The sequence below is a fragment of the Ochlerotatus camptorhynchus genome, unplaced genomic scaffold (genome assembly GCF_037179485.1).
Source record: "Ochlerotatus camptorhynchus isolate MF236.1 unplaced genomic scaffold, CSIRO-AGI_Acam_v1.1 ptg000361l, whole genome shotgun sequence".
Lineage (NCBI taxonomy): Eukaryota > Metazoa > Arthropoda > Insecta > Diptera > Culicidae > Ochlerotatus > Ochlerotatus camptorhynchus.
Genome location: NW_027040849.1, coordinates 14,464,409 through 14,477,558, shown reverse-complemented (window position 1 = coordinate 14,477,558; position 13,150 = coordinate 14,464,409). Strand labels below are relative to the sequence as shown.

The 13,150-nt window shown below is 39.9% G+C and overlaps 1 protein-coding gene across 1 annotated transcript in view; it reads left to right on the top strand.

The window, feature by feature from the left end:
* Positions 1-13,150, top strand: part of LOC135709443 (roundabout homolog 1-like) — a 380,698-nt gene that overhangs the window by 112,164 nt on the left and 255,384 nt on the right. Inside the window, exon 2 of the mRNA XM_065231778.1 lies at positions 107-463. Coding sequence (XP_065087850.1) covers positions 364-463 — 100 coding nt within the window. The 5' untranslated portion in view covers positions 107-363. The remainder of the gene's footprint in view (positions 1-106; positions 464-13,150) is intronic.

Sequence of the window (13,150 nt, the reverse complement as noted above, 5' to 3'; positions counted from 1 at the left end):
ACCGACTGAGCTAAGGGAGGCCCCATCAACCTTGTCCTTATGATAATGATTCCCATTTCTACTGGTCGCCTAATCGCTTATTTTCTGCTTTTTTTTATATTTCCAGAATAGCCATCTGACAGCTCACCGATTGCCACTGTTAAAACATAACCAAGAACTCCATCGAACCAACGAAACCCAGCTCCCAGTAATGACGGATTGAGTGTTGAATAACTTTATCAAGCGGCAAAGCGCATTTCCTGTGACGGACAATCGACGCTGATAGCAATCTCCGCTGCAAGAGCTCGCGGTTTTAAGTGAATAAGTGAAAGGTGTTCAACTACCAAGGTGCAAGAACCGGAAGCGGAAAAGACTCGTCCCGCAATGGGAATGCACTATCGAACCATAACCACCAGTACCAACGTTCGAATGACGACGGCGCTTTGGCTCTGTCTGTTGGTCTCATCGATCCGGTTGACAAATGGTAAGTCTTGCTATTCGTTTTCAAATTTAAAATCGTTTGAAATTCGATCCCAAAGGGAAGGATGAATCGAAATGTGTCCCAACATCACCACCACCACCATCACTACCACGACCGAGAATCCGGATATGTGAGCCATTTCGTGTGATATCGGAGAGTTTGATAATCTCCGTTCGTTTGCTTTTATTCTTCTCGTGAACTACATGGTTATGGTTGTGTGATTCCGGTTTCGTTGTTTTGTTGTGATACTTCGGCTTCGGTGTTTATTTTATCTCGGCTCTCAGAATCAGAATCTGATGTCTGAGGGATGCAAGATACAGAGTTGTTGGATGCAAAACAAACATGCTGTTCTGGTGCAGTGTGACAGACGGAGCTCGGACCAACCGAGGGGCCGATGGATGGTGCATCGTGAACTTTTTATTTTGAAAAAATAAGATAATGAAATTATTTACGATGCTTCTGCAAACAATCGCTATTTGTGCTAGCATGCAAATTTATTCTTAATTACTAGTGATGGACCCCCTGCACCAGACTCAAGTAATCCACTGCAGCGTGACTTGTAACTGTTCTCCGTCGGGGGCTCAACCAACGGCAGTCATATGATGCATTGTGTACATATTTGTCGATTTTTGCTTCCATCAGTCTCGGCTTAATCCCCGCTGACTGCCACCACTGCTGCTACTCTTTCGGCTTTCATCCATCACTTTGCATCGGTCTCCTCGCCTCCCAGTTCAGTCCAAAATCAACCGAACGTAATCGGAGTCAGATCTTTCAAGGATTTACCCAGCTTCCTTTCCTCCAGTCCACATCTCCCAGAGTAAATATGATACATTTTTGCCGATTCAGCTGACCCGGGCTGGTTTCCCAACGAAAGGCGCAAAACAATGATGTGATAGATGTCGCAGAGATAATGTTCCCGGGGTAAACTTACAGAAACTCAAGCATAGTTAACATAACATACATCGGATGGTTGTTTGCCATTGCCGAGAATTGAAATTGATCATCTCGCGACATCTACAATGAACAAACGAACGACCGAATGTGGAATAATAATTTGCAAACAACTTGTACCGACTGACTGAGAGTGTTCCCATCCCATTTATGACCTTTCCGCCTGTCTCCGTCTGTCAAACCCATATGTGATATTGTTGGAATACGGAGAAATTGAATCACGCGGTAAAATATTTGCCTAGGTACCGTTCGTTCCCTTGTATGGCGAACCGAAATCAGGTTCGATTTGATTAAATGTTCGATTCAGCGATTTTTTTTTTTCATTCCACTGTCCTCCATTTGTCCTGATTTTTCAATGAGGGAATGCATTCGGGAGGAATATGAAATTGCAACAAGGGCACTTGCAATCTGCATAAGAGGAGTAAAAAATGAATTGCACTTTTTGTTAATCAAACAGGCGGAAACCGCGCTTGGGGTAGCATTTTCGGTACAATGGAAAGATAATTGGGAAAATGAGCATGCTCCACCCCCAACACGACAGAGAAACATTCATTCTAGAGCTTGTGGTGGTTCGTTTGGTTACCGGTAAATGGAAGTGCTGTTTAAAATTGTGTTAATAGGAAAAAAATATAATTTTATTTTTTTTAGTTATTGTATTTGGGATGGTTTAAATGTCTTAATAAAACACTACGGAGCCGAATAGCTTTAAATTGCATCTTAACACACATTCACACACACGTACCAGCTCACGCACTCACACATACATTTTCCAATCTCATCGTCGGTTTTTCAATCGGTATGTAGGCATGAGCATGAATAACCGCCCACGGTTGTTACTCTGTTATTGCCAGATTAGCTGTAATTACACAGAGAACCAATAGACGATGCTTGGGACTAGCAATCATCCTCAATGTGTAAAAACTGGTGATCTCAAACTAGGCAACACCAGTGCCGGCCGCCCCCGAACGCAGGTCAAGAAAGGAATAGGGAGGAATGTGTTGACGTGACACTCGATTTAATGGAAGCCGAGGAGTTCTCTGCACTTCCACGAGGAATCACAGGGATGTTGGGTAAGAGAGTTGGGTTTGCAGCTGGGTTCGTTTTGGTAAACGATAAGCTGAATTTATGTCCTAACGATCATATAACGCGAAGGAGCTTGGGATTGAACCCACGGTCTTCTTCTCAGTAAGCAAAAACGTTTGCCACTAGGCAGACGAGCTCCTTTTTAGTCATCGAGTTGCTGTTATTACCATGTAGTCATGTTAACAAATAAAACGATTAACGAATCTTGAATGTGGATGGGTTTGAGATTAGAATCATTAAGTTCTGCTCAGTAAGCAAAACCGGTTGCTCTGAGGCCACCGAGCCCCTCATATTACATTATACCGTTACTCAAGTAGTAATAACTTTTCAAACCCGGCACCGACGACAGTGAAAAGTTTTACAAAATACACGATAAACAAGCGATCTCACCATACATTTCTAATATGAAAGGATCTGGGATCGCTTTTTTTTTTTGCTCAGTAAGCTCAGCAAGCCACTGCAACCGACGATCTTTCTAATCCTAAAACTGAAAGCTACGAAACAGTACCTAGGCCTTCATTAAGTTCCACTTTCACGCGTTGTTCGATGTTTTGATTTTCTTTTTACGCATGGTTCAGGCAATCATAACAAGTGTGACAAGTCACTCCGTTCGTTCACTCAGTCCATAGTATCCTTACCACAAATGGGGATTTGTTTATGTGTATAGAGGAAAAATCGTAAATAAAACCTTAACTAGCTAAATAGGGACTTAATTCAAACTAAAATAATATATAAAAGCTATATAAATAACAAAATTCATGCAACGAAATAAATTAAACTAGGTATCATGCAAAATTAATCTAGGAGGCAAAAGACGGCTAACAACTAAATTTAAAAAAACGCAACACACTGTGAAGGTTTTGTACGCAGCCTCAACAATACGACACACCCACAATACCCCCCTAAACGCTGGTATTTTTGGTAGCAGTACTGCCTGATGGGTGGATGCTACCTACAACAACCACAGAAAGAGGCCTATTCGCCCGTTCCTGAGGATTGCAAATATATTGGCTCGGTCACTTGCTTGAGCACCAGGAAAGCACCCACACCTTAGCTCACGAAGAAAAAGTTGGTGAAGGAATTTATTCTCCATAAAGCGGTTGAAAGGTTCTACGAAACCACCAGAGTCGTCACTGCCATACAAAAACGGTAAGCTGACATAAGTGGACGAAGCGAGACTCTGAACCTGCGAATCCAAGAGAACGAGACCAGTGTGATCCGTACAATCAGCGTAATCGACGCACACGGTGGAATCGGGGCAGTCGGCACGATTGTCACGAACGATCATCACCAGATATCGGGGAGGCCAGATCGGCACGATTGGCGCGAACGGCAAGGAAGGAGGCCAAGGATTCGACTAGGCACGGAGACATCGTGCAATCCGTTGCGGAACCAACCAGCGAGCGTTCATCGACGGGCCCGACACTGACACCACACACAAACAGAAACTGTGAGTAATTATTGATAGGAAGAGATAGGGCTGTTAGGGACCGTTAGGGCAAAAATTCAATAAATCGCCGTCAGTAATCAAATTAATTGTCTTGTGGTTTTTCCTCTAATTTCGCAAACCTCGGCGGAAAGAAGCCGACCCAGAGTGTGGTTAGAGTCACTTGTGGGCTGAGCGGGCGTAGCAAAAGGGATTGTTACACAAGCTATGACCGACGTGACGATTGTTTAAGCCCTGGTTAAACAAGCTATTCAAATGAAATTACGTTCTCGAATTTCACTTGGTATGTAATGAACAACATACTTCATATAGCGATACTTCATATAGTTTCAGCGTTTGATGGTTAATTTTAAATATACTTACGGTACTGCCTACGGCGAATACGACGGCGCCTATGAAAACGGCAACAGCGAATTTGTAACTTACCATTTGTCTAGGATATAACATCTTTTCCCGGCACCTCCACTTGAGCTTCACGTCTGCTATCTGTCACTGTTTGCAAAAAATTCTAATAGCAATTACCTTTGTTGTAATACTTCCTGCATTTCCATGGCCATCGGGGAGGAGGTTCGCGTCTAGTACTTTCCCCAGGAACCATTCCTGGCCACCAGCTACCGCCCGTCCAGTCTTGGGCGTATCTAGCGAGGCATCCTTCAGCTTGCTCACAATCTCCGACACTAGCGAAAGACCAGACGAGCACTTTTGCAAGCCGTAAACTCGTTGATTCACGGCAACGTCGGCCACCGAATCACCACCAAAGCTCGCGGTGGACACATTATCAGCACTTTCCCCAGCTAATTTACCAACCGGACCGTGTTCAAACTCGCACAAATTAGGTGTCATCACCACCACGTCCTACATTTTCACCAGGGTGAATTTTAGTTCCACGTTGACGATAAATAATTGTTCCCTCTTTTAAACTTTGTCCATCACCAATTTTAGCCCCAAAACGTTTAGAATGTGAATCACGACCATTACGAGTTGAGCCCACTCCTTCGGTGACGAGACTCTCGATAGAACTACACGCCGAAAGCGTAACATCCAAACACGGTCAACCGGCCTCCCGGTAGGCAATGAAAATCACAAGCACACTTACACACCGCTGGTTACAAAAAAACACATCAGTGCAAAGAAACGCATCGAATAAACGTCACTCTCGCGAAAGCAAACCCGTCGTCTTCGAACGGCAAAAAGAAAGGAACTCGGTGAGCAATTTTGTGATACGGAATTACCACTGAAAATCAACCGGGAATGCACGAATTTCACCACACCCAACTGCGAAACACGTTCAGAAGCTCTTTTGATACACTTTCGGTTTCAATTTCGGTCGAAAACATTTAATTGCTTGCAAAAATAGTTGCGAGTGAACCAACATCAACACCGACCGTGCCGAGCTCTTTCACGCACCTTACAGCTCGTAAATAAACTGAAATTAAAAATGATCACTTGCAATCAGGGTTACCAAAACTACCGATAAATCTGTATGTTGGATCGCACCATCGGTGCCGGGCTCTACGGCGTTTGAGTATATTAACCCTAATAAAAATATACCATACACGAATGATAACCCAAATGGTTGAACTATTCCACAAATGGTTTGGATTATACCCAGAACGCGTCGTTAAGGAAAATAAGCATAACAATTTTATTAGGGAAGCGTTACCAGTAAAAGCCCCCCGGCACGATGGTAGCGATGCGATCCACATTGTTTGTATCAAAGTGTTTTGTATGCATTTGTTATTGTTTACATTTTGTATGGTTGTTTTTAGTTGTAAATAATTATTGTGAGTGATTTTTATTGTTCAGGTTTAATATTTTTATAAATAGTTAAAGTTATTCGTTCCAGCTCCGAGCAGGCAGGATGCCCCTCGGAGGCAATAAAACAGTAAACCAAGTGGTAATTGCAGTGTTTTAATTATACTCTGGAAAAGTCTTCGCCTTGCCGATTTCCATCACACAGTAAAAAAACAACGTAGGGCCTAGTTGTATCCTGGCCAAACACTGTATTTCTACAGATTTTTCAAAGTTTTTAAAACCAAGATTCTGTATTCATAGATTACAGATTTTTAGGATGTAAACAGATTGCACTGATTGTTATAATATGATCAAACATTTAAAAAATGAAACGTGAGATGTTTAAAAACAAACATTTATTTTCACTTCAATTCAATTTTCTGCATCGCCTACTTTTAGATCTATAGGGTAGGTGTTCCAGTAATGGTGGTGTACCTATAGTTGCGTTATGAAGTTTGTGCCGGAATAGTGATGAGGACCCGGATACGATTATTTTTCATCGGTAGCTGTACTAAAATATAGCATATTTGCATATTCCAAACTTTAAAATTAGCCCAAAAATTACTATTTATTATTTTCACTCATTTGCACCTATAGTTGCGGTAGTGTTCCTATAATAGTGGAACCCATAAGAAACCAACGCATTCCACTATTATAGGAACCAAAGTTAGAAACTATCCCAACTACTGGAACAGTGTTCCTATCAATGGAGGATAAGTTTTCTAAAATTGTATGCAATTTTATTACAGTGTGATATTTTTCTATCAAAATAGAGGTTGAAAGCTATAGATTGACGTATAACAATTGTGTGTACATCGTAAATTAATTTTTTTTAATTAATAAATTGGCTTAGTACCTCCACTACTGGCTCACCCACCCTACATGTTTTTTCGGAATGAAAAAAGGAGAATGAGAACAGTCAGTTGTATTATTTTTTGCCAAGCCATAAGTAATTCATGATACACATATTTTTATCAATTTTTTGCCTCTGTCAGAAAATTGGCTCAATCACTTTTCAAAGGATTTTTTTCATTCATTTAATAAATGATCAACACAGATATCATCACAGATTTTCAGGATCAAAAGTAAGATGAAAAGATTTTTTCGAACTAAATCACAGATTTTCTTTTGGTAACCCTGCTTACGATGCCAAAAATGTCTGGTCCGGAAGAGAAAAAAAAAATCAAACAACTCAGATAGCGGCTTGCAAACATGATGAATCACGTTTTCTTTCTCGATTCTAAAACTTCCCGGAAAACGAGAAAACCACCAATCACACACGTATAACCGTCCGGGGGGCAGAGTGCCAGCACTAATCCGGCAAATGCAGTCGAAAACTATGAAAGCGAACGCACGCAAAACACAGAGGACAAACTTAAAACACAACCGTATTCAAAGGGGTTCGAAACTGCACTTCTGGTTTTTCAAGCGGTATGTAAGAAAGGTAAAAAGATACCGCGATTTTTTTTGTGTGCAAAAAACCGAAAATGATTATCTTCAATCTGACAAACTCAAAATTTGTGAAATGTAGGGGAAATGTCTCTAATGTTGGCCTATGGATCTAAGATTGGGCCCATCGCTGAAAATCTGCTATTTATCAATTTTATCTAGATGAACGCGTTATTGGGACGCTACTAATGGATATTTTTGGTTGCTATTTAAAATTTAGTCGATTACTGAATTTATGTATGGGCCCAAATTAGGGACACTTAGGCCGACATTACCTGCATTTCTCCTAATTAGTTCTTGACATATTTTAAAGCTTTCAGGCGTAAAGGCCGTAAACCTCTTCTGACATCATGACGTCTGCGGACTTCGCCTGATTTTGATTCCCACATCCCACAGTAGAACGAACCTATTGAAATCGTGCGTTTATTAATTGCGTGTAGATTTATGCTTTAACAAGGGTAATGTCTTCGAAGAAGTCTATCTTTTCGTTCCATTAGGGTGATGATGTATCCACGTTCTAGGGTGATATACAATTTCCTTTTTTAGATATTCATAAAATGAGTTAGTGTCTTGACAAACGTTGTAGATCACATTTAAACAAGCAACTTGGCTGAAAACAGCAATTTCATATCTCTTAACGTTGACGAGATATGATGCATTGTTTGTGGAAAGCCATTAAAACACAGTTTTTCTTCAATAACTCTGAATAAAATCATTTTATTGCTTTAAAATGTTCTACAAAATTTATCAATGTATTCAAGTACACATTTTTGTCTAAGATTGTGTATCGCTATGATGCATATTTGAAAAAATATTAAAGATTTTTATTAAAATTTAGACACTTTTTCAAAAAGTTTATCTTGAACTAAGGCAAGTTGTGGCAGATCATTCAATTTTTATAGGAAAATACTAACTTTTGGCTACAATATGCACAATACTTTATCGGAGATCTTCGAAGGAACATTACAATAGTAGTTGTAACAAATGCCATCATTGGTAATTGAAAACCTCCACCGCTTATAAAATTATGATTATCAAAGGTTTTAAGTATAGACATATAATTGACATTGATAAATGATAGATTATATTTCTCCTTCTCATTATTGAAAGTTGTAGTAAGTCTACTTCATGTAATAAACGACATAATATTTAAAGAACCAAAAAAAAATTCAAAACTCCTCAAACGGAATTTATTCCTGTGAATTAATTAAGGAAGATAATTTAATTAAAATTTTGGCCAGTAAATTAGCCATGGAAAACATTAATACAAACCATTTCATCTTCACTGCACGTCAAATCGCTTGCGTCGCTGAAACTGTCGTTGTGATCAGAGCTGGACTCAGTTGTTTCAATGAGAAGAGCTTTGGCATCGACGGATAATGGCTATTTTGTTTTATCAGGAATTGCTCGTAGACTTGAAATGAGGGGGTCGGATGATTCCAGGAGCCGATTCAAGAGGTGTTGACAACAATGCGACCGTATTAATGCGTGTTGGCTACAACTCTTCAATTTGGCGGTCGACATAATCTTTCTCCTGGATCAATATTTCCGAAGTTTCGTTAATAAACTGAATACGGAGCGGACGACAATACCGAGTTGAAGACGGCCGAGGATGTTGAAAGATAAATTTTCCATCAGATTGAACATCAATCGAGACAATCGAGGTTACAAGCATACTTGAGTCCATTCTGGATGCATCATCGGAATTGAATCGCTGCTTAAATTCGGAATGGACTGAACTTTCATCAATACCCCATTTGACCGTCATTATTGCGTTAAGTAGCTCGCTATCAGAGAAACTATTTAGTTTATCTAGATTCGCTGTAATTATTCTCGTTCTTGTGTGATCCAGCAACTCTTGAAGCCTCACTTCAGTCGAAGTTTCGATTACCGTAAGTCCGTTAGTATTAGGGTAACAATTTTGTAAAGCCTTCTGAACTCATTTGAGGTGCGTAACAAAGCTCACTTGCTTCATAACTTTGCAGTAAATCAGCCACTTTTTGTCTCTTGACGCTATCCGAGCAATCGTCGAATGGTGTTGTCCTTCGACTGCGCTTATTCCCATTGGATGGTAGATGGAAGCTGCGAAATAATCTTTTGAGGCAGTCTAATGAGTATCCCCCATCAAATTGCATCACGGAAAAAACGCTGTAGAAAATTACATTTACCAATAAAATATAAACCAAAAGTACCCAAGCCTTTGGCATATTTATTTCATTCAACTTCAATACCATAACCGTACGCTCGCACCTTACGCTTAACTCCACTCATTAGGATATGTACAATATCTGGCTGCAGCTTCTTCTGTACGGAAACCCAGCTTTTCTTCATGTCTTCCGTAGTACCTGCATCATAATAGCCCAGTATTTTTCGATGGGCCTTAGTTCCGGTGCGTTTGGGGGGGGGCTCATGTTCTTGGGTACGAAAGTGACCCCGTTGGCTTCGTACCACTCCAGGACAACTTTGAATAGTGGTACGAAGCAAGATCCGGCCAGAAGATCGTAGGGCCCTCGTGTTGCTTCAACAGATGAGCAGACGCTTCTGTAGATAGCCATTGAGGTAGATCTCTCCGTTTAAAGTCCCGGTAGTCACGAACGGCGCACTCCGTTTGCCACATGAGCAGATCGCTTGCCAAATCATGTATTTCGTGGCAAACTTTGAAAAACATCAAACTTCTGCTGGGCGGTGAAGCACAGTAGCCCCGGAAGCTGCCCAGAAGTCCGCCAATGAGGCTTCGTCAGCATCTGGATGTACAGTTTCCGGGTCCGTGGCTTTCCCACCGTGCCACACGATTTGGAGCCTTCTGCACTTTTTACTATGCAGTCCCTCCCGGTCCTGGCTCTCTGAACGAAAGACTTGGATAGATTCAACTTTTTGGCCACATCCCTGACCGAAGCAATCCATTCTGACCGCATTTCTCTTTCCGTTTGATGCTCAGAGTTTCGTAGTTTCACACGACTCACCGTTGACTAGACGATTCCGAGTTGTTTTCCGTTGTCCCGATGAGAGAGTTGAGAATTTTCCAGGTACTTGCGCAAAATGAATTCGTTTTGCAATTTGATATGGGACACCCTGGTCGAAATGACTATGACTCGCGAACTTTTCCCTTGGTAAACTTTGTGAAATGTCGCGAACATTTCCAACGCTGCTCGGAACTGTTCTGAAGTGCTCGTAACTGGCCTAAAAATCTGTAAAATTTGTGAAATTCTCTAGACTTTTCCGAAGTGCTTAGGATTCCCGTACATTCTCATGACATTCTTGTAGTTCTCAGGAAGTCCTTAGTATTTCGCAACAGCTACACAATTTTCCTGATCTTAATGTAACTGCCTTAAGGGGGATTTCCGGTTCAATTGACCTAAACTTTGGATTTTGGTAAGAGTTAGAGACCTGAGTTTTTTGTCAAATCTTTATTCATTCTTGCTCTGCAACTGGGATTTTTTTTCAAGTCCAAAAATCCAAAATGACGTCCAATATGGCGGTTGCCCGGCGGGTACTTCCCAAAACTGCGAGCAGCCTAGAGGTCGCAAATCGTCACCTAGAAAGAAAATCAGCTCAGTTTCTTGAAGAGTATAGTTCAGAGAATGGAATGAACTAGAATCTTTGAAAAATCTCAAAATTTGGCAAAATGGCGGTAACTAGGTAAATGACTTTTTTTCAAATGCCCGCCATTTTGTCAAATTTTGAGATTTTTCAAAGATTCGTTAGAGTACTACATCAACATTTACTTTCTTATCCCTAGTTACGGTAAACAAAAGAAAAAGTTTGCGAGTCATTGTGAGTTTTAGCGACCTTTTCATGTAGATTGATTAGAGACCCGTTTTTTTTAGTTTATACACATTTTCTTTTCAGAAAGCGAGTAATGGCGCTATGACCATAAGCCATATAGGGCTAAGACAAGAGTTAGTGCTCATGTCTCAACCACTAGAGAAAAATGGAGCATCATTTAACTTTTTTAGATTAGATGCTCCCAACGACCAATCATTTATAACAACGGAACGTACGGTACGACATGTCCACGTTTCATTGAATTCTGAATTCTGAAGTATCGATGTTTCTGAATCATCTTGCCCCTTAAATGTTGCACAGTAGGCCTGGCCGTTTTGATATATTTTGCGCATCTCTGATGTATAAAATATACCAAATAGACAAGAAAAATGATGGAGGTATATCTATTATTTTCCAGGATGCTTTCATGAACTGGCTGTGTTGGTGTTAGATTAGATTAGATTAGGTCAGGAATTCTGAAAATAATTACTAGGGGTTTGTAAATAGAAGTTGAGTGAGAATTAAAACGTGATTCGGAGGAGAATTGTATGGGAGAAAATCAGGTGGGGCCTCCCTTAGCTCAGTCGGTAAAGGTGCAGCTACAAAGAAAGACCATGCTGGAGGTGGCTGGGTTCAATTCCCAGTCCGGTCTAGGAATTTTTCGGGTTGGACAATTTCTCGACTTCCCTGGGCATAGATGTATGATTGGAATTGCCACACAATTATACCAATGCAAAAATGGTACAGGCATCGAAAGCTCTCAATTAATAACTGGGGAAGTGCATCTAGAACACTAAGTTGAGAGCACGCAATAAGCTAATATGCGATATGCAATAAGCTTGAAATGCGAAGATGAAGAAGAAGAAGAAGAAGAAGAAGTAGAAGAAGCAGAAAATCAGGTGAATTTTAAGGAGAATTTCAAAAGAAATATAAACAGAATTTGGTTTGGAAACAGGTTTTTCTGAGAAAACTTTCAAACGAATACTGAGAAAATTACAGCAGAAAACTTCAAGCAAGTTCCAAGAAAATTTTCCAAAGAAATCGTGTTCTAAGGTCAACTATACAAATGCTGAAGAAATTCAATGAAATTCTTATGAAAATTCTTAAGAAAATTCTTAAGACATTCTGTGGAGAGTTACAAAGGATTTCTGAAGAGCATTTTGCGCAAGCTCAAATAATATGTTAAATAAAAGGTTAAATATGATAAAGAGCTGAATAAACCATTTTTAGCTGAAGAAGCATATGTTTGCTAGATTAAGCTCAAGCTCATATTCAACTTTCAATTTTCAATAATCCATCTTCTATTTGAATTACTGGTTCCACATTCTATTTGAATTATCGGTTATTTCCTAGTTTTTCTCGTTTTCGCGGTTCGCAGTCCACCTTGTATGAAGCTCCTAAAAAAATTAAGAAGTTTTTTAAACAGCTCCGAAGTTCTCTGAACTTCTTAAAAATCGGAGATCTTTTTGAATTTCCCTTAATTTTTCTTAAATTAATAGTTTTGAAATGGTCTTCCGTGATGTTCCATTGATTCTCGAAACAGCTCTGAGGATTACTGAACTTCTTTTAAAATGTTTTTGCAATTTCCTGATGTTTTCAGGATTTCGCAGAAGTTTTCTGATCTTTGCTGTCGTTCTTTGAAAATATATTTGTAGTTCACGCATTTTTTTTAACTTTTCTTGAGAACTTCCCTAGGTTTTGTAATTTATTTAAGTCCCCGCAATTTACCTAAAATTAAAACGAAATAGTAAATGGTGTTCTTAGATCAACAAGTACTCAAATATTTCGTGATGCTCATGAAAATGCCCTAAAACTGTGGAAAAATATTCATCATCATTTTAAAATTTCCCCAATAGTCACATTCCTGGTGATGGGCTTTCCTTATGTTTTCGGGACTACCAGAATTACCTCTGAATTTCCCTCAAGTGCTCTAAAAGTCCCCGTAATTTTAATGAAGTTCCTTGACATTCCTTGAAATTCTGGTAATTTTCCTTATGTTTTAAAAACTTCGTTAAAACTCACGGAATGCGAATTGTTCCTGAACTTCTCTGGACATCCATGAAGCTTCCTAAGTTCTCGACATATCTCATAATTCCTTGGAACTCCATGATACTTCCTGCAATTTTCCTAAAATTAATGAAAGTGTTCAGAAGATCTCGGATCGTCCTTGAAATTCTCGGTACTTCGCTGAATATGATAAA